Below are 22,703 nucleotides of genomic sequence, written 5' to 3'. Positions count from 1 at the left end.
TAGGCTAAGGGGAAATTTTAATAACCCACTGACTCTAGATACATTCAGATATATTGGGATTTTTTTCATCTCCAGGGCTCAATTTTGTCATGAAGTTTTAAATCAATGTTTCATCCAGTTTACATTTCTCAAGTTGTTGATTCACTTTTGTGAAAAAATAAATAAACAAATAAATAAATAAATAAATAAATGCATGATTTTCTTTGAAAGCATTGTATATTTGGTCAAATAAGTGACATATTTGATAAGCAGGGGGACAAGTTTTTTAGTTAGTCCGCTAGATGCATTCTTCTACATCTTTGTGACGTCGTTTGAAGTATTTTTAGTATATTTGGTGAATAGATTCAGAAATTATGCTTTCTCTAGCAAAGTTTTGCCATTTTACTTGATCAATTTCTCTATTTCTCTGGTGACATACCAAACAACACCTTTAGCCCATAAAGATAATTTAATAGATAACTGTCAGGGCTGTTACTGGTATGATTACAGATGTTTGGACTGAAGGTAAGATTAGTATCTGATTAGCCACAGTAGTTTAAACTATTTTGTGTACTGATTAAACCATGAAATTGTTGGATGATGAAATAGCTACATAATGTGTTCAAATTTTGAGAAATGTCTGTCATTATTTATAAACTTTCATGTGAATACATTTGTCCATTTATTTATTTTTAATTTCATAGCACTTATACTTATCCTATAATACTTTAAGTAAATTGTATTGTGGCACTATAGCCTCATTATCCAGTAGTTTCGGTTATTAACATAACATTTCAAGTATGGTTGGACTGAAGGTAAGGTCAGTAATTCGTTTTATTTTTAATGGAAATAAAATCCGGGAGAAGATCAAATGAATGCGGTCTGCTAACTGTCGAGTGACTACGGGCAGATGGCACGCGCTCTTCAACTCAGACGCTCTCGGGCTTTGGTACCGCTGGATGTCGGTGAAACGTTTTATCAGGCTGGAGAAGAACATTATTTTACCGCAGTTCCTGCTGTACGTAAGAAATTGGAACAAAAATAATGTGTAGGCTTTCACAAACAAGATACGTAAGTACAACATTATTTCCTATATTCGAGCACTACGTACTAAGTTTACTAGAGCTCACGCGTAATAGTATGACTTACATTTATAAATAAGCGATAGTCGTGTGTTTAAAAGACCTAAGGCTGCATGTTGTTTGGTTTAATGGCAGTCTGACTAGAAAAGCTCCTGGAATTCAATGTGTGTCGGCTAATTTCTTTTTATTAATGTTGTACATTTTATAACCTTTTATTCTGTCTCCATAAGAAAAACTACTCGCGTTTTGAAAAAAAAAAAAAAACTTTAATATTGTAGTATTGGACTTAATCCTCTTTCATAACTTTTAGTCAGTGCTTTTGTTTGTTTTACTCAAGTTAGTTAGTTGCACGTGTAGTCACAGTAAAAGTGCACATATTGTGCAGCTGTTGTTTTATACTTTTATTTGTATTTTGTATGTGTTTATCTGTTAAATTTTTTTGGTAGTATTTTTGCCTGAGAGTTTACTATCCATTGTCTGTTCTTAACAGACTCTGTTATTTTAATTGATTAAAAAGTGTACCTAAGGATATCAGTAAAGGAATCTGAACTAACTGTACAGTTGCCTTAGTGCTATGAGTTTATATGGCATTTAAGATATTTTTAATCCTAATCCTAAATTTTTGTGGAGATAAAAATCTTGGATATCTCAAAGATTAGCAAAAGTATAGATTCAGTATTTTTTATAAAGTTCCACATAGTTCGTTACACGGTTAATGTGCTCCATTGAATTCTGCTAAAACATTATTTTTTCTTTCTTCTATTACCATACAAAATTATGTGTTCTATAATACCATAATTTAGGGCTGCACCATATTGGAAAATCATGTGATGGCAATAATATTGATAAATATGGAGATGACAATATCAGTTTCTTTCCTCTCAATCTGTGCTTCCTACTATATGTGACCTTTATTTTTGACTGGGGCTTAAAATCACTACCTGTGCCTGAGATAAACTACTTTATTAAAGCAATAGAGAACACCAATCAAAAATATGTGCAGTCACCCATAAATAGAACTTTGCTCTTAGGTTCGAACAAAGCCCTCCAAAGGAACGTAAGCTAGGTTGTGGCGACAACACCTTATTCCCATTGTGTGCTTAATAGGAAGAGGAGGACCAACCTAAAAACCCAGAAAACTGGTGTTTGTTGTTTCATACTATGAGTTTCCTGTTTTCCATAGCTCAGTAGAAAGAAAACCCCTGTTCAATGTCTTTGCCCATTTGAGATTGGAGTCTTTGTGAATGGTTCTGGTTTTTTTTTTTTGTTTTTTTGTTGTTGTTGTTGGTTTTTTTGTAGCAATTACATTTTTGATCTGTGATTTATAGATGTGAACGATGGTTGAGTGAGACGGTCATGTGGTGTGGAAGTAAGAAGAGAAACAGACATCGGAATGCCACAGGCTGTCTCGCTGCTGCCCTTCCTTCTTGTGCTCATAGGATATGGTGAGTGTCGCAAAGACTTTCATCTTGATTACAGTGTGTGTTTGAAAATGCAGTGGGGTTTTTTGTATAAAATACAAAGGATACAAAGCTTCTAAATACCATAGTACAAGTATTCAGTCCACTAAGTCTATCATTCAATAAGATAAAAAGAAAAAGTTGAGCTTAACAAAAAAGTTTCTGATGATAACTTGAATGAAGAGGCAGCTTCTGCCTGTTCCGTCTTTATTTTGTTGAAAGTTACTATGTGAGAATGTGGTTAGAGAAACAATGTGGGACATACAGTCATTAAATAATCAAAAAAGGGATGTAATGTCTATCTTAAAAATGTAGATGCCCACAAAAGGCTACAAAAATTATAGAGTTCTGTTTATTTATTTTTTATGAAACTTTCTAACATTTGCTAGCTTGGATTGATTGGATATAGGTTTGCTATTTGCATGTATTTGTAGATGTAAAAGTTAATGGCATAATCCAACTTTTCCCTTATTAATTGCTCTTTGTAAGCAATCACCATCAATGTGCAAGTACCTCTAGCAGTGTAATCAAACTTCAGAATGATGCTCCTACTGATTCTAAATATCTTTTTCTTTGCTCTTTTTCTCTTTTTCAGCTTTTGCAGGGCTCAGTATTTGGCCCTCTTTCCATGTGGCCCTTAGCAATGGGAGTGTATTTGTGGACTTTAGCGCAAAATCAAATAACAACACCATCACCAACATGAGCCTCTCTCTAGTCAACATGGAAACCAATACTTCAGTTCTTTCACGGATCCTCCCCAGCAACCAACTGGTTGGCAGGGAGGAGTTTGATTGTTCCTGCTTCCTGTACGCAGGAACTTTCCGGTTCCTGCTGAGGCAGACAAGCATCACCACTGTTTTTCATGCTAACAGAACAGATGTCAGCAGCACAGAAAGCTCAGCCTCCTGGTGGAGCTCTGAACTGCAAGTGCAGTGGCCCACTTTTCACATTTCTGTGGAGAAAGCAGGAAACCACTCTGAATATTTTCAGGTAAAACAAACTGAAATTTAATTTATCAAGCTATTTTTTTTTTGCCTATTTACTGTTGTACAATCAGAAAAAAAAATAATTTGCATACCTCTCTTTTGTTGGTTATTCACAGGTTGTGTTATCCACTAATGAACACTTTCAGGCTTGCTCCAGAGGCACTGACTCTGCCCTCTTCTTAGAAGTGAGTTATATGGAGTACAACCAGATCGGACGAAGTACCATTGACAAAGTTCGAGCTCAAACACGGAAACCGTTCAAGCCGCTTCGTTCGCAGAGTGTTGAGCTGCCCTGTGCTTTCCCGTTCACTGAGAGGGACTTCTTAAGAGTGGCTCTGCGATCCCCTCACACAGTACAAGAAGTGAAGAGCCCTGTTCCTCTCTATCTGTCCCGTATTTTCTCCTACAAACTAGTGGTGGAAAACGCCAATGCTTATAAAAATGGTTGTATGGGCACAATGACTGTTAAGATGATATCCCCACCTTGCACTCATGTCAATGGAAAAATACTGCTATATAATGCAGGCCTCGCAAGCGGGGGTGACTTAACTTCCCTGTCGATGGAGTTTAGACCAGAGGAACAATCTTCTTCTGTGCTTGCATCTAATTGGCTCACACAAGGGGAGAATGAGACTGAATTCAACTGCTCTGTTTTTTACCCAGGAAGAAATAAGTATTGCTTCCGCTTTGTTTTCAACTTCAGTCAATCCCCTAGTCCAGCACAGACATGTCTGGTGGTTTACAGAAGAGCAGGTGAGATTTAGCTGATAAGTTTTGTTGCCATATGAAATATAAATAACCACATTTCCACAGTGTCAGTGGAAGGCAAATATACTTTTAGCAAAAATTTAGCTCAGCTCATAAAACACACAAAAAACTGAGCTACCATTCTAAAACTTTGTAATCACCTTAAATATAAATGTGAATGAGCTGAAAGTGTATTATGATGCAGTATACTGTGTGGAGATTTTTCTCCAGCATGGACTGGGAAACTGGTTAGAGTTAATGGGACCTAGATACAGGGTAATCAAGGAAGAAGACCTGCTAGAGCTTTCTATGGCTCAACACAGAGCAGAGGTTCACCTTTCCTCTTGAGCCATGAGAGGAAAGGTGCAGCCAAAACTGCAATAAAAAGAGTTTAGATGAAAACTTTTTTTTTTTTTTTTTTTTTTTTTTTGCCTGGACTAGAATCAAATGTGGTCCAGAACTAGATTTGATTCTGAATCTGTGACAAGCTTTAAACATAGATGCTTTCCATCCAGTTTGACTGAATATAAGATACATTTTAAAAAATATGCAAATTAATCTTATGATGGCTAAATCTGATAGAGACAGATATAGTTAGATTTAGAGGGAAAAGTGGTTTTGAAAAAATATTGACTTAATTTGTTTTGGTTGAGCACATAAAATCCAAATAACATACATTAGGGATTGTGTTTGCAACATGACAGAAGGCAGAGGAGGTTAAAGGGTGTAATATTATATTTACACTATATGTGTATTTAATTTTGCGTTGCAGAATCTTGGGGACCCTGGCACCCATGGAGTGTTTGCAGTGCGACTTGTGGAGAGGCAGTGAGGGAAAGAGTTCGAGAGTGTTTGCTGCCCTCTGGTGTGCGAGGCACGCAGTGCATTGGCATGATGAAGGAACAATCTCTATGTTCCCTGGAAGACTGTGACAGTAAGTGCTATTAAATCCATTTTTTACACAAATATTTGTTCTCTAAAGCAGTGGTTTCCATGTTTTCTGTAATATCCTATTGGCAGAAAATTGCCTGGAGCTATTTTAGCTACATTAAGGTTACATCTCCTATATTTTATTAGAGTTACCAAAACTGGAATCAAATGGAAAATAGACCAAAATAAAATAAGGTTTCTTAGCTATAATACAAAATTAAATTATATTGCCCGTAAGGTTTACACATTTTTTAAATAATTATCTTAATAATTCATGAAAATACTTTTCACAAAAACGTGAAATGCAATGACTTGAGTAAATGAGCATAGAATCTTGTGGAAAAGAAGGGGGCAAGAAGTAAACATATTTTTATCTTTTTTTTTCTTTCTTATTTTTTACTACTGTAACAATTATATAAAAAACATTTTTATGGTTACCAAAGTTGATCCCAACTTTGGTAACCACTGTCCTGGAGTCCAGAGTGGTTATAGAGCTGAATTTAATACCTAGTGCAGTGTCATTAGTGATTAAATTATATCCTTGTAACTAATTTAAATATAATGTTATTTTCCTTTTACTCCTTAGTGTTGTCTTCTCCATCTCCATCTCTTCCCTCTGTACCTGAGGGAGCATCCCCGCTGGGTGGAAACATGATTGTGGTGTTGGGTATTTCCCTCTGCTTGGCAGTGATCATGGCAACAGTTGTGGTGACTGTGTGGAGAAAGCTTTGTCAAACCCCTCAGTGTAGCTCAGTCCACAGAGGCTCCATTCATTCCCCTGGTGGGCGCAAACTTTCAGATGAGGCCTCCATCTGTGGCCATAGCCTCCAAAGGCCCAGCCTGTCTGACAGTCATTGCCCATCGGGGGCAGTCGTTCCCCAAAAAGAGAGACCCTCACTCGGAGCGCAGCCTCTCTCACCACAGGCACTGGTGAAATCACTTTCACAGGATCCAGAAAGAATATCTCCCACAGGTCAGAAGGTGCTACCACCGATATTTGGGTATGTTTACATATTTTTTCTATCAATATTTTTTTTATCAGTGTCTAATTATGTTTGTCCCATCTAGCTTTAATAAACAAGACACCATATTCTTTGTAGCTATCGTTTGGCTCAGCAACAGCTGAAAGAGATGAAGAAGCAAGGGTTAAAAGAGGCCACACAGCTGTACCATGTCTCTTCAAGTCCTGTCCATGATACTGTGGTAGAGACCTGCGCCTCACCCACAACCTCACCAATTCCTTCACCTACTGAGTTTGCTTGTTCTGCCCTTCCCTTGGGTTTGCAGGACAATGTCAACCACAGCCATTTTTGTACATCGACTCCCTTATCTGGGACATTGGGGGTCACATCAGACAGACTGAGTCCAAGGGTCGAGATAGTTTTGGGTCCTCCTCCTGTCTCTGGGAGGAGCTCTAAATGGCATGACCGCACAGCTGACTGGGTGGAGATGGTAGAGAGGAGCAAAATGCCCGGTCTTAGGAGAGAAGGAGATGAAGCATCGGCAAATAGTTTCCACAAGAATCCAAACTTCAGACGGACCTCCAGTTTTAGTGACACCAAACTCCTTTCGACTTCTTCAGCTCAGTCCACGCAGTTTAGAGAAAGGAGCATGACCCAGGTCATCCACCCAACTTTATTACTTTTTACCTCAATTTTTATCCAGTTTATATACTCAATATATTGACTCAAGATCAATAAAGATGTGATTCCACGTTGTCCTTCTCAGGTGGGATCGCGGACGCTTCCAGAAGGAAGTTCTTGGACCAAAGGAAGATGGGAGAGACAGCCTCACCCGTCTTACCCCATCCCAGAACACAGAGTCTCAGACTGGAGTGCTACCAAACCCCAGAGTAATGAGCAGAGGAAGGTTTGGATGGGGACGACACATAACAGTCAAGTCAAGCACACTGGAACAAACACTAATAGTATTTCAATATCTGAGAAACATGCTAAAGACTTCAGTGGCAGAGCGGAAAGAAAGAGGCTTGCAGACCCTGAAGGCAGAGGTGGAGAGTTGGTCTCAGGGATTGGCGGTCCATCCTTTACACATCCTTGGTCTCATGAGGTGAATCAGCTGGGTGTAGACCGAGCTGAGCGGGCTGAGCAGAACTGGAACCGCCGTGGCCCATCACCTATCCAAAGGAACATTCTGGCCCGGAAACTGAAAGAGGCTCAGTCCTGCTCTGGAGCCAAGGGACGCCAGCGCAGCTCCAGCTTCAACGTTTCATCATCTGATCGAAGGAAAGATTGGTGCAACTCTCTGCCAATGTCTAGAGACCAGAGCAGCAGCGGTGGCTCCCCCTATAGGCTAAGTGAGGCGGAACAAAGGATGCTGGACTTGGATCTAACCCCAGTTTTTGTACAGGAGAAGCAGTAGAAAGTCAGTTATTATTACAGTATTATGTTAACAATTTTTATATGCTGAAAGAACAAATAGAACAACTAACTCTTTAACATTTTTAATGCATTATTTTTAATATTTCCATGGTATAATGAGCACATTCACCCTTCTGCAAGGTTAAACACCAGCTAGATTGGTGATAGATTTCAAGATGCATTAAAAAAATGGTTTATATCAACTCTAAATCTACAGTTTCAGCAATGCTGGGAAGTCTCAGTGCTTATTATAGTAACAATTGGGGTGGTTTCTGTTTTTCAGGCAGGAATTTGGTATTCTAATTTGTGTAGTAGTACATATGCAGTATTAAACTGCAATTGTGTTCAACAACTAACACAGTGTCTTTGATTGGGGTTAAGAGGACTGAAGACGCATACATTTTCAAATTCATACAATTTTGAAAACCACATATCCTTTTTTTCCGTTTCCTAAGTATGCTATAATTTGTGTCGTCATCACATAAAATCACATTGAAATACATGAAGTATGGGGTTTTAACATAAAGTGTGAAAAAAGTTAAGGGGCATGAATTCTTTTGCAAGGCACTTTAAATAGGAACACTGGTGAAACAATGAAGCTAAAATACTGTTTATTTAAAAATCTGGCAATTTTACAGTCTCAGAAATGCTCACTGGAAAAAAATATATAAAATATGTTCTGTTGATTTTAGCTATAATTTGAAGTTGAAGCAAAGGCAGTAATTAAAATACAAAGAATATATATATATATATATATATATATATATATATTTTTTTTTTTTTTTTTTTTTTTTTTTTTAAATACCTTGTTTTCTTTCATTTTAGACAGAAGCCTGTGATTTTTAAATGTCCCCTGCTCCACTTCCTGCAATGTCCAAAAATACCAGGGGGCGCACCTTCATAGTGGTGTGTCTAAGAGAGTACCAGAGGCCTTTCCAAGTCCCCCACACCACACCATTGTCATACTCAGCCTTGTATTTCCCCCTCCGATAGAACTTGCCATTTAGGTTGGCTGCATGACACCTACGGATAGAAGGCAGCTTACAATCTTAAACGCACAGTGCAAGATATATATCTTTTGAGACGCATTTTTATGTGAATAGAAACTGAAGAAAATACCTGTTGAACCACCAACCAGCCTGATTCTCTTTGGCACAGCTTCCCTGAAGGAAACGGTCATTATCCTGAAAATAACAATCATCATCAATATGATTTGGGCACCATGAAAAATACAATCAGTAGCACATGAAAACCTTAAAAAAAAAAAGGAGTCCAGATGGCTGACCTGATCTCCAGTGCTGAATTGCATCCCACTAAGGCAGGAAGACCACTGCTCCACCATTCCTCCACCACCAGTCAGAGCATCACCAGCTTTCCCACTGTACTGCCCGTACTGGAGACGATACTTATCCTGGAGGGAGAATTTGTAAAAGCCTCAGTTATATTGCTCTCAGTTTATGGTGTTTCTCCAGAAAGTATTGTTACATAACAATGCTTTTGTGATTACAGCTTCATCTGTGATCCTGAAGTTCTCATAAAATGCATAACTTCTCTTTCCATCCCAGTCCATGAGATCAATCTTCACCAGGTTTTTATCTGCAGGGAGACAAAAAAGGGAAATTAATTTAATTATTTTTTTTATGCATAAAGTTTACGGGAATACAGTGGATCTCAAAAATGTACACAGGCCTGCCATGCCTCAAAGTTTGTGTGATTTAAAAATATATATATTTTAAAAAATTGTTTTCACACTAAAATGTGCAGGTAGTGTGTATAATTCATTTGAAAGAATAATCTTTTAAGGAGGGTGGGGGGGGAAGAAAACTAAAATAAGAAAGCAACAATAACCTGGCTGCACAGAGGTACACACTCTTAACCCCTAGCTTAATGCTGTCACAATTTTGCCTCAAAGAAGCACATAGCTAAAGTGGCTTATGGCCTACCACTCATGACTGCTATAGAAGAACAATCCTTACCAAGGTATATATACCTTGTTTAGCTAATTTGCATACCCACTTTGCAAAACCTAAACCTCTAATTTAATCTTAAAAATGCTTAAGATTAAATTAGAGGTTTTAAGTGTGCACTTATGCAACTAGGTCATTGCAGCTTGCAGCTTCACTTTAAATAGGAACACTGGTGAAACAATGAAGCTAAAATACTGTTTGTTTAAAAATCTTCTTTTTCCTGAAGAAACTGGGTTGTGTCAGTTGAATAGCAAAAGATATCTCATGTGAAACATGTTTCTTTATAGTTTAATTATCTTTTTACGTCAATAGGAGTGTATACAAATTTGAGAATCACTGTATCAATAACATAATTGCCATTGTTTCTAACCTTCTGACAGTAGAGCATTCATGTGCTCATTCCCCAACCAAAACTCATCATTCCATAGTTTGAATTCTCCAAAACCATCTCTGTAGTCCACCCAGTCTCTAAAAGAAGGATTGAATTGATATTTTATTTCAGATAGATCTGCTGCCTGTAAAAGTTTTCTTCTTCCTTTTTTCCTCTTTTGCAAATGAAAAATATCAGCTATTTATCTGGTAAGGGACAGTACCTGTTAAAGTCAACTTTTCCATGCCGACGCCTCTGAAACACCGTCCATCCTCCTCCGTCCTCCATATCACAGTAGACTAGAAACGGCTCCTGGTGTAACTTGGGTCTGATGCGGTAAAAGCCGCTTGGTGATCTCAGCCTATCATAAAGTTCGGAGCAGTCTAGGAAAACAAGATTGAAAAGATTTTTAATAAAATGATGAAAAAGAATAGATAAAAACAATGAAAAAAATCTTATTTCTGTAAAATATTGCAACAAAGGAATGAAAACAAGTACAAGTGTAAAACAAGTGTAACGTAAAGAAAATATGAAATGAAATAGATATTGGTTAGGCAGTTACTGTTTTTATTATAAAAGTAAATAAAGCTTACAAACAGCTTTATGTAAGTTGTAAAAATAGATGATTATTAATAATAGTAATAATTATAATTTATAATAGTAAAGAAAGTAACTATTTAATTTAAAGAAAGATTGAGTAAATTTAGTTAAAAAATCTAAATTATTTTATATGCTCTAGTAAAGATTTGTGATAACTGATATTAATTCCTTTCTTACCTCTGTCATGGACAATCAGATTTCCAGCTGGAGGAATTGGTTTCATCATTTTGTTGTCCAAGGTGTTGTTGTTTTGGTTTACATCGGGTGCTGGGCCAGACTGAGGTTTACTGTCGGTTTCAGCAAACCCAAGCGGTCTGAAGTATCTATACATTTGGAGATGCTCAGTCATCCAAGTTGTGATCAGCAATTTATTCTCTAGTTTCCTTATGTTAGTCTTGAGAGCTGCAGCCTCTGGTCCGCATGGATCAGTTTCCTGAAATAAGAAATTTTACAGTTGGAAATTACAAATGTTTTCAAGATGTAGGCATTTGCCAGTTCTGTTGTTCATTCACAACATTGTTCATGGTCAGAAGAAGAGGTATAGCCCTCCTGAAAAAAGGTGTGAAGTACTTACGAAAAGCTGCCCAGGAGCTGCTACGGTTGAGCAGACCAGATGCAGTAGCAGCACTGCTATGGTATTCACCAATAACACGCTTCCAGTAATATTTGTCTGAGAAAAAACAATGACAAATTATTGACCACATCTAACAGATTCAAACACCTTTTATGAAACAAAACTGCTTCAAACCTACCTTCATTTCACAACACTTCCCTTTTGTTTTCTCCATATCATATGTTCTTTCATCTCTAAAACATGTCAGTCTTATTTATAGGCTGGGTTGGTTCTGCATGGAACACATTAGGTAAATCAGACCTGAACATTCCAGACAAATGCTGAACTTGGACCAGCTTGATTTTCATTTTTTTTTTTTCATTTTGTTTCTCAGAAATGGTAGTGGTTCTAAATCATGCCTAATCCAAGAATTCACCATGTCCTATTGGACATGAAGTACTGAAAATTCTTCACATGCTATTCTAGGGAGGGAGTTTCTTTTAACATCAAGCAGGCATCCAATTAAAATACAGTCATGATTGGTACATTTTGGAAAGGGATGTAATAGCACAAAACAATTCAGTCTTAAAGCAGTGTTATTTAAAATTCTGCACACATATGGAACATTAACATTACCATAAAAAACATGGGAAAGTCACTGGAATACACAAACAAAATGTGTTTGTGAAACCCATTGGAGTTTCTAAAATCACAAACTGCAGGTGTTGTTCTCATTGTTGTTTACTTGTGTAAAGATCTGAAGGTTAAAGGATATGCAGTAGGCAGTGCTTAAGATGATTCAAACTCCATTGCAAATTATCTTTGGCACACTGTAGTGCATATGTATTGAAAAGCCTTTTTTTTCTCTAAATAATATGATTTCTGAGATAGAACTTCATAACAGCCACTAGAGTGCTCTCTACTGCCACACTCCTCAGTTTAATTCAGTGGTCAGTCATTTTACCTGCAAGTAAATGTCCTCTTAAAGATGTGGTATATATATATATTTCCCATTTTTGTTAAAACTGTCGCCATTTTCTGGCTGTATACTATAGATAACCTGTGTGATACATGTAGACTTGCTATCAGGCAAATTTTCAGCCTGCAGAAGATAATAATAGATTTTATTTATAATGCCCAAAAGGTTAGTGGTATGTCTCCCTTTAATGTTAGTACTTGTTGATTATGGGGTTCCATTCGTCCTAAAAATGTATGTAAGGTGTGTATGTAGCACCCATATCTCATATAATGTGTATAGGTTTGGGGGTGCATTGATATAGGTAGATATAGGAGTAAATGTTATGGAACACATTTTGTTTCAAACACACTTAGCCTAATCTTTTTATTTCGTTTAGGCTACAAAAAAGTATTATTTTTTAGTAATACAAAAATATGTGAAAAATAGCATAACAAGAGTGTTTAAGTTTTAGTTGTAATGCATGCTAATGTTTTGTTTTTCTCTGCAAAACCTAACCACACATGTTGCATTCAGCTGAAGAAGAAAACGAGGAATACCGAAAATATGACCATGAAAAAAACTCTGTGTGTTTGGGAATGCACTTAATTAGAACCAGATGTGTGAGGGAGCAGGGAGAAGCGAGAGGACTGTGGTCTGTTTGTTGACCTACTTTTTGAAGTTTCAGGTGGTGTAAATAGCTTTGTACGGGAGATTTATGGTCAAGTTCAGTCTGTTTTTAACGAAAAGGTAAGCAGAGGGGGGACGATGACTAATAACAGAAAAAGGGGCTGAACGTTTTTTTTTTCTTTTTTCTAGCGAAGTCCAGGAAGTCAGAAACTACAAGGCTTGCAAAAAATGATGAGGGATAGTGGATGAAAAAAAAAAGAATCTGCCCTGTTAACCTTTGAACTGTCTTTCTTTGTGCTCACAAGAAGTCACAAGACGAGCTGTCGTATAATTTCACGGATGACTCTCCTAACGGTAAGCAAGTAGTGCAGTTCAGCTTGTTTTTAAGGGTTTAATCTGCTGTTTAAGTGTTGACATTTAAAGTCAAAGGTTGGGTGCTTAATGAATGGTGGCTAGAGATTTTAATTTTCACTTTGCGTATCTTTCATTTTAGCACGATTTATTTGTTTTGGCATAAAAATGACCACACTTATCGTCTTAAGCATCAGTGGATAAATAAATAGATGCGACGTAAATGAATGCGATGCATACATTTGTTTCGTTTTAGAGCAGAAAGGAGCTGTTGTAACCGCGTTGCAGAAACCGAACTGAATGTGGTTTGGCACGTCTTCAGTCCAAATCAGAAACTCCCCGGTCCAGACAGCTCCAGAAACACGTTCATCATGTCCGTCTACTTCGATCCAGGACCAGATCCAGAAGTAAATGGGTAAGAGAACACAATTCTTGGTGGGTTCTGCTTTTTCTTTTTCTGATTTAAAGAAAAAGCAGAAGGTGTGATTGTGGTTAACTGACAGGTGCAATAACAAAATCGGAAAGCAGTGGTGGGAAGTAACGAAGTACAAGTACTTCGTTACTTCGTTAAATGTACTTGTACTTAAGTACATTTTTCGTGTATCTGTACTTTACTTAAGTAGATTTAATAATGGGTACTTTCTACTTTTACTCCACTACATTTTACAGTAAGTATCTGTACTTTCTACTTCACTACATTTCTACAAAACTGTCGCGTTACTCGTTACATCCAAGTCGCGTTGCTCTTTTTGTCCGTTAAAATGTGAAGTTCAGGTTCTTAAGGTGGCGCCGTAAAATCCAATCAATAACGTGACTTACGTATCTATTGTCACCCATGCCTCCACCTTTACTCGCACGCGGAGCTCCAGACATGCGCAGTGGTTTCCTCTGAGCGGGAGAAGATGTCTGTCTAATCGTCAGTAATATAATAGCGCTGCATAAATCATAAGATATGGTGACATGTAAAATCAGCAGCGCTTCGCTTTCACAGACGGTGGTGATTTAGTACAACTTTTAGCGTCACTTGGAAGGAAAGCTTAAAGACAAGTAAGCTATGTGGATGTGATGCTAGCATAGCTAGCTGTACTGAGACACACATGTTGCATCTGCGATGAAAAAAAGTTGTCCCTCATGCGCTGAATTATTGTGTGGTGACTGAGGTGTCGCATTTATGGGACAACGCTGTAACCAAAGTGCAATATAGTAATATGACATTCAGGAACAATCCGATTCTTCTGGACGGATCTTTACTGATTAAATTTATTTCAGCTCTAAGTATTTAATATCTAGGTGTTTTATGGGAATGTGCATTTTTCAGATCAATTTGAGAAGCAATTTTGATAGGTAAAACTTAATTTTTTTTTGTGTCACGTAGCGCGGGGTGCTGGTCTTGACTTGGTCTTGGGTAGGTGGTCTTGACTACAACACGGCTACTGGCTCCTTGGTTGCATGTCCTCCCCCACCCACCTTCTTTCCATCCAGTTTCTGTTGGATTTCTTTAAAAATAAATGCCACTAATGGCAAAAAAAAGTGAAGTTCATGGTATGTTGGGACAGGAGACAAGATGTTTCCATCCCTGAAATTATGATGCATAGAATCACATATCTAAGTCTAAACTATGTTACAGAGTAAAACACAACATGCTTTATCTGTGGCATTGTTCATTAAAGTGGCACATTTCTGATGTATTAAAATTAAATACAATCAGTTCACTTAATGATATTGTATTAGTGATTCAGCAAGTACTTTTACTTTTAATACTTAAGTATTTTTAAAAGCCAGTACTTTTTTACTTTTACTTAAGTATTTAATACTTAAGTATTTTTAAAAGCCAGTACTTTTTTACTTTTACTTAAGTACAAATGTTAATGTGGTAGTTTTACTTTTACTTAAGTACAAATGTTAATGTGGTAGTTTTACTTTTACTTGAGTACATTTTTGTCTGTGTATTTGTACTTTTACTTAAGTACATTTTTTGAGTACTTTCTCCACCCCTGTCGGAAAGTGACTCTCCTTAACCCCAAGTGATGTTTTATTCTGCTAATTATGATGATTTATGGTGTAGACCTTTTGATATAAACTAGTTTCTCATAAATATTGAACATTACTTGGTCTTTTTTTTAATGACCAGTCAAGTAGTGGCGGCTGGTCCATAGGGGGCGCCGCCCTCCCTGATGTCTGAGTTGGGGATATCTAAAAATGAAATATAAACATGATTTAAAAAAAAAATGTATTAGCCTAAGTATGCAGTAACTTTTATATTTTTTTTTACATATTTGTTGAAACTGTCATTGTCTAACATTATGGAATGAGACAGTTGATCTGTGAAAAAGAAATCAAGCTCCTCTTCTGTCTTCATCGCTAAACTATAAACAATCAAAGCAGGGTCGCGCTGTCAATTACAATCACGTGTGGCGCTGCTCATAAAATCCCCTTTCCCGTCATCCTGTTGCTCTCTGCTACCGTTACAGCGTTTCGTTTCACCAGATTCTGTTGTGAATGCTCAAGCTAGTTGGCATAGCCACCGATGACAGCGGATAAACGGTTTTCCTGCAAATTGTTTCTCCAACATTAGCACATTTAGCAGTGAGTACATGAAGTTGAGTGACAGTTTTATTCCTCTTGGCTTTGATTGGTTGTTTTTGGCCGAAGAGGCGCATTTCTTCAGACGACACTAATAAGCTCGGGGAGGAGGAGGCGGAGATCTATATTTTCACCCATTGTCTGTCTCACAACGTGACAGTTTAAACAAATATGTAGTAACTATATCTTTATAAAAGTTACAACAGTGATTAACAGTGATAGTTAAATTCCGGGGGCGTCCCAGAAATAAAGCTAACTAGCCAATAGTTTGTGTATACTAGGGAAAAATAATAAACATATAACCAATCGGCATCGTAATGTCTTTGGGGCGCGCAGTTCTGCGTCGCTATGGTGTTAAAGTGGATAATGGCGATGACGGCACCTGAGGGAAAAGATGACAATGCAGAGGGTTTTACAGACGATTGATGAGCTACAGCTTCTGTTCCCCTGCATTTTTTTAAAATTAGTTTTAGCAACCAAATTTCTCTACTCTTTTTCGTCGTTTAGTTTTTCTGTCTTCCAGAAAAAACTAAACAGATGCTATTATATGTTCATTGCTGATGATCAGTTATTGACGTAGGATTTATGCTCATATTGCGCTGGTTAGCATAATGCTAACCAGCAGCATTTGCTGCTCTAGATAAATGCTAAGATTTCTTCTCTTTTATTTTTAACATTGATGCTGTTGCACTTATAATGCTAATGTTTGGTTTATATCATTTTGCTTGGCTAGATGGCCATTTTGATGTGGGACTGGCAAGTCTTTCAGATCTATGACCATTCTTTTGTTTTGATGAGTTTTTCTGATTGCCAGATAAAAGGGGGAGTGGTTGCTTGGTTTTGTGGTTTTTAGCAGAATCTGAATAAGTGCTTCTGATTTGGGGGTTAATTGTATGTTAGTAATTAATTCAGTATTAGCTGTTGACACTAATTTAATAAGTAAATTATTTATATTTTGCAAGTTACTACATACTTGTTACTTTTAGCTTACTTAACTCTTTATTTTGCTGTATCAATGATGTTCTATTATTGTGGAATTGCAGTCATTTTCTTACCATTCATTTGAATCTTTATACTGTACTACCAAAATTTTGTTTTCCAATCAGGTGTAATGATGACATCTGTAAAGTAGGTATTGGTATTCCTAAAAGTATGGGGAGATGCCAATTCTTAATATAAAATGAAATCTGCATGTTCAAAAAGTTTGTTAGTACATGTGCTCTGAAATTTCTTGATTATATGGTAGCTCAGACTTTCAACTTTGGACTTTTTCAGATTTTCTTCATTCTTCATTCCCCCCCTCCCCCTTGTTTCTTAGAAACATTACGAAGATGGAAGACGCTAAAGTAGAAATTGATGATGGAAAGGAGGAGAGTTTGGAGCCAGACACAATGTACCAGTAAGTAATTTGCAGCATTCTGAAAATTAGTGGTCAGATTTGCACAGAATCACATTTGATGAAAATCCTGCTTTCCCCGCCCCCCACTCCTTGTTTTACAGGAAGATTCGGAAAATAATCACTCCATTTGTTATGTCCTTTGGGTTTCGGTGAGTTATTTTGCGGTGAATTGTCATGAATGTTTTCCTGCATTCTTGTTGAATGCAGTGCTAATCTTTCCATAATTTTGTTTATCTTCAGTGTATTTGGAATGATCCTGATTATTGTGGACATTGTTCTCGTCATTGTGGACTTCGCTCTGCGCCATAAGCTGGGCGAGACGGAAGGAAACGTTATAGAAGCTGTGTCACTCACCATCTCCTTCTTCTTTCTTGGTGATGTCCTCCTGCGTGTTTATGTGGAAGGGTGAGAAGACGAGCATTAGAATTAACCTTTTGTCTTACAACGACGTAGTCACAGTAAGGACTCATGATTAGAATCAGTTACTTGTTTCTACCTTCTCTATATGTATGATTTCATACAAAACTTTCATCATTGAAGTGCTTTCCTATGAATGTGGGAACAGAGAATGTCCAAGAGTGATGCAAGCTTTCCCAAGCTCCTGTGTCAGCAGAACAGTGCGTTCAGCTGTTGAGCAGGAAATTATGAAGAGGAAGCTGTACAGGAAATGTGTGGCATGTCTTGGGCTAATTCTTTGGAATACCAGTGCAGAGTCACTCAGTAAACCGGTTTTATCAACCGTCAACCCAAATGTACAGCGTATGCTTTTTTTTGTTGACTGTTGATCTCTTTTGGCTCTCTTTTAGCTTCAAAGTTTACTTCAGCTCGAAGTTGAACATTATGGATGCGTGTGTTGTCGTCAGCACGTTGATTGTTACCATGGTCTATACTTTCATCGACGTTACAGGGGCCAGTCTTATTCCCAGGTGGGTGTTATTCCCCCTTAGCTAATTACTGTGAAGCATTTTTAGCTTGCACCTAAAATATTGTAAAAAAAAAATAAAAATAAAAACTCCTGAAAATTGCATTGAAAGCTTTACAATCTTTTTGTCAATTTGTCCATATTACAAACGAGCAGAAGTCATTGTTTCATGTTCTAAAAATGCACGATTAGCATTTTCCTGCTTTTAAGATGGTTAAATGTTATGTTTTCTTTTAAATGTGTTGGATGCGATGTAATTTTGTTTACATTGTTTTTATCTTCCTGGAAAGCATTTTTAATTGAATAAGGACGTATTACAAAAGAAGCTTGCCATTTGTCAACATAAGAAAAATATTTCATATTGTTTTTAATCCTCCTTTGACAGGGCTCTGACATTCTTGCGCTTCTTGAGAATAATCATCTTGGTGAGGATTTTCAGACTGGCATCTCAGAAGAAGGAACTGGAGAAAGTCACTAGGAGAATGGTATGTTTTCTGAAAGCCAGAAAAGAAATGAATGACTCGCTTGCATACTGTCCCTGTGTCAGCTGTTGTATTTAGCCTTCAGAGAATATTTTTTGTCATTCAGATATCGGAGAACAAGAGACGTTATCAGAGGGATGGATTTGATCTCGATCTTACCTACGTCACAGGTACGAGTGATGTATGTTTCAGAAATACATATTAAACTTATGTTGCATGCTTTTTTTTTTTTTACATAAATATACAGTAATGGAAAAAAAATACTTTACAACCCATTAAATATTTAGTTAATTGCTGATGTCTAACCATCCTTTTTATTTATGTGGAAAGGAAACCAAATTTATTGCACTTAATTGCACAAAAATAACCTTGTTAACAGTAAGGCATTCAGGGGCCAGTAAAATTCTCAGAAACTTTAATCTAACCAGAAACAACAGGAACCCACTCAGTTTAACCACTGACAAGAAATTAAGCCATAAAGACAAAACAATGTCCTCACCACACCTACTATTGCCCTCTAGATGTCACCAAAGAGGCTAACTGGTGTTGAAATGTGCTTACACTAACTCCAGAGTTGCATCTGGGCAGTGCACATATCCACAGAGTTAGTTATTGAGAAATCTACTCTTGAAAAAGTTGTGCATTCTTTGAACATTAGTTCCCTAATTTTTGCACAGGTTCTCTGGCAAACTATTGTCTAGCCTTCATGTTTTTTTATTGCTTAGACGTTTAATGTTTTGACCCCATGACAATTAAACCTGTGGTGTCCTTTTGTGACGCATCAATATGCTCTTTCATATTAAATATAGCAAGAGCCTGCTGTAGGTCCGACAAGGAACGTTTTAGAGATTTCTTTTAGTATCTAGCCCGTATATTTAAATGTTTCAGTTTTACTAAGATGAATGTCAATATCCATGTGTCCCAAATATATTAGAAAAACGTGCAGGTTATCATGGGGTGTGTTAATTTGTTCATGTGAACTTTGGGAGAAGATTTCAGGTGAAATACTTTCTTTGCCCATCTCTCTAGATCGTGTCATTGCTATGTCTTTCCCCTCCTCTGGGAAACAAGCCTTCTACAGGAACCCAATCCATGTAAGATGGTCATGAATAAAACTATTGAAATACAGTGAATAAGTCCTTGGTCACAGTTTATGCTCACCATAAAAAAAAAAAAAAAATGTTTCTGCAGGAGGTTGCGAGGTTCCTAGACACTAAACACGAAGGACACTACAAAGTTTACAACCTGTGCAGTGAGTTGGACTGTGGGCTCATCTCATTCCGCCTTTCGTCTTTATGAACCACGTCAACCATGTCAAGTGATGCTTTTTCTTTCCAGGTGAGAGAGGGTACGACCCCAAGTTCTTCCACTACAGAGTGGAACGGATTTTTATCGACGACCACAATGTGCCCACCTTGACGTAAGTAGTTTTCAGTTTGATATTTGCGTTGCAGGTTCTCTTGTATATTGATCCAAGGTACCTTGTTAAGTAACGTCTAGTTGATGAACATAGGAATGTACAGACTAATTTATGTTTAACAGCCTGGTAGTTTATCATGGTTTCTTCCTATTGAATTTTACCAGAGACATGCTGAGATACACAGAAAGTGTCAGGAATTGGATGTCTGCTGATCCCAAAAATATTATTGCTATTCACTGCAAAGGAGGGAAAGGTGAAAAATGAATCCTACTTGTTTGACTATCTGGGAGTTAGCTGTGTCTGAGTGCCTTTATACCAACTATATATCACACTGCTGTCCCACAGGACGCACTGGAACCATGGTGTGCACATGGCTCATTGACAGTGACCAGTTTGAGAGTGCACAGGTTGGTTTCTGAATTGTTCAAAGGAGGGGTTAATGAATGAGGTGAAGATTTTAAATACAGAGCCACTTCCTATTGCCTGTGTGTGTTTGTGCACCAGGACAGTCTGGACTATTTTGGTGAGAGGAGGACGGACAAGAGCCGCAGCTCCAAGTTTCAGGGAGTGGAGACTCCCTCTCAGGTGAGAAAAGCAAGAAATGTTTGTCTGGTGCATCTATTTAAATTGAACTTTGTTTAAAGGGTTTTACTGAAATCTGGCCTTTTTGTTTCATGCCTGAATAACGCCTCCTTGTGTTGGATGTAAGGAATGACAGATGAATATACATTTCTCACATTTGATTGTTTCAGGATTACTTTTCTTCCTAATTTGGTGCTCACAACACATTGCAGTTTTTCAATCAATTGTTTTTTTATACGTTTAGAATTGTTTTTTTTGCAATACTTCTTTTCATAAGTAAAATAAGACGTTTATCAGCTGCACATTTGCACCATTTTAACATTAAGACTTAACACTACAAAACGGCAGGAAAATCTGGCGGTTTTCGTTTTTGCTGAGCATGTCAAATTAGTAATGGGGGCAGGCTTAAAATCAATAAATGGCAATGATCAGCTCACCAGCAGCATATTGGAAAACAATATTTAAGTTTTATTATAACAGTGCACCACAATTCATTGTTGCATCACAAAAAAGTTATTCAGTTATGACAAGACATTTTTAAAGATTGAGACGAGCAGCAGAATTCTCCAAGACCGGCTTATCTAGGTTAAATAGAAGAAAAATAGGTTTTAAACATACTTTGTGAACAGAGTAAAGTGTGACGTATGTTGTTTTTGTGTGTGTTTTTTGGTTTCTTCCATATCATTTAAAAAAAAAACCCAGTTGCTTAAGCATTTGTTCTATATGCGCCGCAGAGCCGCTATGTGGGGTACTATGAGATCATGAAAACCAAGTACAACCGAAATTTGCCTCCATCTAGAAGCCTGAGGATTAAAAGCATCCGGATTCACTCGATAGCAGGTAACCCAGCAAACCTAAGTCCACTCAGATCAACTGCTTCAACAGCACACGGTTTCTAGTACACGCGTGTTTTCTTGTTCCTGCCCAGGTGTGGGCAAAGGGGATGGCAGTGATCTGAAAGTGAAAATAATAATGGGGAAAAATCAGATCTTTCAGTGTGTTTGCACCACACAGGAGAACTGCAAGGTGGGCTTCATCAGACTCATTTGGTTGTGCATCATCATTTAACAGTTGTGTGACTTTATTTACTTTTGGTTGTTTTTCAGGTGTTTCCTGATGCAGGCAGCAATGCTGCAGTAATCAGCCTGGAGAATGGGCCTTTGGTTGAAGGTGACGTGAAGGTTATGTTTGAATCAAGTGCGGTGAGTCCTTTTAGAACTTTAACATACAAATGTTTAAAGTTGGTGTTTATCCTGACTGTTGCGTTTTTTTCTTTCATCAGGGTCTTCCGAAAGGATATGAAGACGTTCCGTTCTACTTTTGGTTTAATACGTCCTTTATAACAGAAAACAAGTAAGTTTCTTTAGCTCAGACAATAATATTTCTAAAGCCTTTACATTCTTCTCAGACCTTAGCAACATCTGACCTTTTTGTTTTATATTTAGGCTGTTTTTGTCCAGAGAAGAGCTGGATAACCCACATAAATCTAAAACCTGGAACATATACAAAGAGGACTTTGGTGTCACCATGTTCTTCTCAGATTCTGATTGAAGCAACTTAAGAAAAGAACAAAAACCTGTAATTTTGGAAAAGGGTGTGAAGAAATGAATGCATTCAACACTAAAGTGTTTGCCAATGCCCAGATCTTCCATTTAGATGATTATTCTGATTAGAGCTGGACGCACCTGTGATTAAAATAACAAAGGTATTGCTCTGATGTATGCATTGCACTTGACTATGAAATGTTGGAACACTGATGATTAAACAAGCGATGCAAACCTCTAGTGAATCAAACTCTTTCCTGTACGCGACTTGTTTGGACAATGTTTTTCATTTAGGCATCAGGAAAACATTTGTATGTGACCTTTGTTTGTATTCAGTCTTTGACTAGAACGAAATTAAAGTTGCAGTAATCAGTTTGCTTTTATTGAAGGCTTGCTTCTGAGAAGGTGACTCTACACATTAACAAATATGAATATTGACAACCTAGTTCATTACAGTTGAGTAAAGCTTTGCGTTTAGGAGCCACCTTGCATTAACCTAATGCAGAACATGAGCTACATCAACCAGATTTTAACATCCTTTTGATTCAGATGTTTTCACAAGAGTTGTTGATGAATAAAGGATTTGAGCGTGGCTCAAAGTTTTAGAAACTAAGTTTTATTAAAAACTAGATTCACATCAATTTTGGAAATCAAACTTTCAGACTCAAGTGGAGAGGCACAATATTCAAGCAACTTGTTTCTATCGTCAATGATCATATAGGAGGCCATGCCATCTGCTGGTGTTGATCCACAGTGTGTGTAGATTCCAAAATCAACCAGAAC

The 22,703-nt window shown here is 37.4% G+C and overlaps 3 protein-coding genes across 12 annotated transcripts; 2 read left to right on the top strand and 1 right to left on the bottom strand.

The window, feature by feature from the left end:
• The first annotated feature begins 724 nt into the window (after positions 1–724).
• thsd1 (thrombospondin, type I, domain containing 1) lies at positions 725–8,278 on the top strand. 3 transcript variants are annotated; one of them, XM_007555882.2, is made up of 8 exons: positions 725–1,050; positions 2,390–2,506; positions 3,117–3,511; positions 3,624–4,260; positions 5,027–5,188; positions 5,771–6,185; positions 6,285–6,804; positions 6,913–8,278. In XM_007555882.2, the coding sequence occupies exons 2-8, from the start codon at positions 2,455–2,457 to the stop codon at positions 7,561–7,563; spliced, it is 2,832 nt and encodes a 943-aa protein (XP_007555944.1). In that variant the 5' UTR covers positions 725–1,050; positions 2,390–2,454; the 3' UTR covers positions 7,564–8,278. The 3 variants fall into 3 exon arrangements, with proteins under 3 accessions (XP_007555944.1, XP_016529035.1, XP_007555934.1); XM_016673549.1 differs by lacking the exon at positions 725–1,050 and adding an exon at positions 1,942–2,327 and having other exon boundaries at positions 2,361–2,506; XM_007555872.2 differs by lacking the exon at positions 725–1,050 and having other exon boundaries at positions 2,336–2,506.
• A 74-nt stretch (positions 8,279–8,352) lies between these two features.
• fgl1b (fibrinogen like 1B) lies at positions 8,353–11,391 on the bottom strand. Its single transcript, XM_007555860.2, has 9 exons — positions 11,252–11,391; positions 11,074–11,169; positions 10,677–10,932; positions 10,123–10,282; positions 9,900–9,997; positions 9,070–9,158; positions 8,848–8,973; positions 8,682–8,746; positions 8,353–8,585 (listed from the first exon to the last, which is right to left on the bottom strand). Exons 1-9 carry the CDS (start codon positions 11,285–11,287, stop codon positions 8,405–8,407), a joined length of 1,107 nt encoding a protein of 368 aa, XP_007555922.1. The 5' UTR covers positions 11,288–11,391; the 3' UTR covers positions 8,353–8,404.
• A 1,221-nt stretch (positions 11,392–12,612) lies between these two features.
• tpte (transmembrane phosphatase with tensin homology) lies at positions 12,613–22,292 on the top strand. 8 transcript variants are annotated; one of them, XM_016673521.1, is made up of 20 exons: positions 12,613–12,757; positions 12,943–12,991; positions 13,250–13,403; positions 16,847–16,970; positions 17,072–17,119; positions 17,211–17,375; positions 17,777–17,896; positions 18,278–18,377; positions 18,481–18,544; positions 19,404–19,468; positions 19,566–19,626; positions 19,713–19,794; positions 19,959–20,047; positions 20,140–20,201; positions 20,299–20,379; positions 21,111–21,216; positions 21,305–21,402; positions 21,483–21,578; positions 21,659–21,729; positions 21,822–22,292. In XM_016673521.1, exons 3-20 carry the CDS (start codon positions 13,400–13,402, stop codon positions 21,925–21,927), a joined length of 1,542 nt encoding a protein of 513 aa, XP_016529007.1. In that variant the 5' UTR covers positions 12,613–12,757; positions 12,943–12,991; positions 13,250–13,399; the 3' UTR covers positions 21,928–22,292. The 8 variants fall into 8 exon arrangements, with proteins under 8 accessions (XP_016529007.1, XP_016529000.1, XP_016529013.1 ...); XM_016673514.1 differs by having other exon boundaries at positions 13,245–13,403; XM_016673527.1 differs by having other exon boundaries at positions 12,827–12,991.
• Positions 22,293–22,703: the final 411 nt, after the last annotated feature.

This window comes from Poecilia formosa, unplaced genomic scaffold (assembly GCF_000485575.1).
Source record: "Poecilia formosa unplaced genomic scaffold, Poecilia_formosa-5.1.2 Scaffold3, whole genome shotgun sequence".
NCBI lineage: Eukaryota > Metazoa > Chordata > Actinopteri > Cyprinodontiformes > Poeciliidae > Poecilia > Poecilia formosa.
This window is presented reverse-complemented; position numbering and strand designations above follow the sequence as displayed.

Bases quoted from the DNA above. Each gene is read 5' to 3' on its own strand.
- thsd1 (XM_007555882.2), top strand. From the start codon at position 2,455: ATGCCACAGGCTGTCTCGCTGCTGCCCTTCCTTCTTGTGCTCATAGGA. The intron at 5,189-5,770 runs GTAAGTGCTATT...TTTACTCCTTAG, and splicing joins TTCCCTGGAAGACTGTGACA to TGTTGTCTTCTCCATCTCCA. The intron at 6,805-6,912 runs GTCATCCACCCA...TGTCCTTCTCAG, and splicing joins GAGAAAGGAGCATGACCCAG to GTGGGATCGCGGACGCTTCC.
- fgl1b (XM_007555860.2), bottom strand. From the start codon at position 11,287: ATGGAGAAAACAAAAGGGAAGTGTTGTGAAATGAAG. The intron at 10,283-10,676 runs GTAAGAAAGGAA...TTGTTTTCCTAG, and splicing joins TCTGATTGTCCATGACAGAG to ACTGCTCCGAACTTTATGAT. The intron at 9,159-9,899 runs GTTAGAAACAAT...GTCTCCCTGCAG, and splicing joins GAATGCTCTACTGTCAGAAG to ATAAAAACCTGGTGAAGATT.
- tpte (XM_016673521.1), top strand. The intron at 17,376-17,776 runs GTGAGAAGACGA...GCTCTCTTTTAG, and splicing joins CTGCGTGTTTATGTGGAAGG to CTTCAAAGTTTACTTCAGCT. The intron at 20,380-21,110 runs GTGAGAAAAGCA...TATGCGCCGCAG, and splicing joins GAGTGGAGACTCCCTCTCAG to AGCCGCTATGTGGGGTACTA.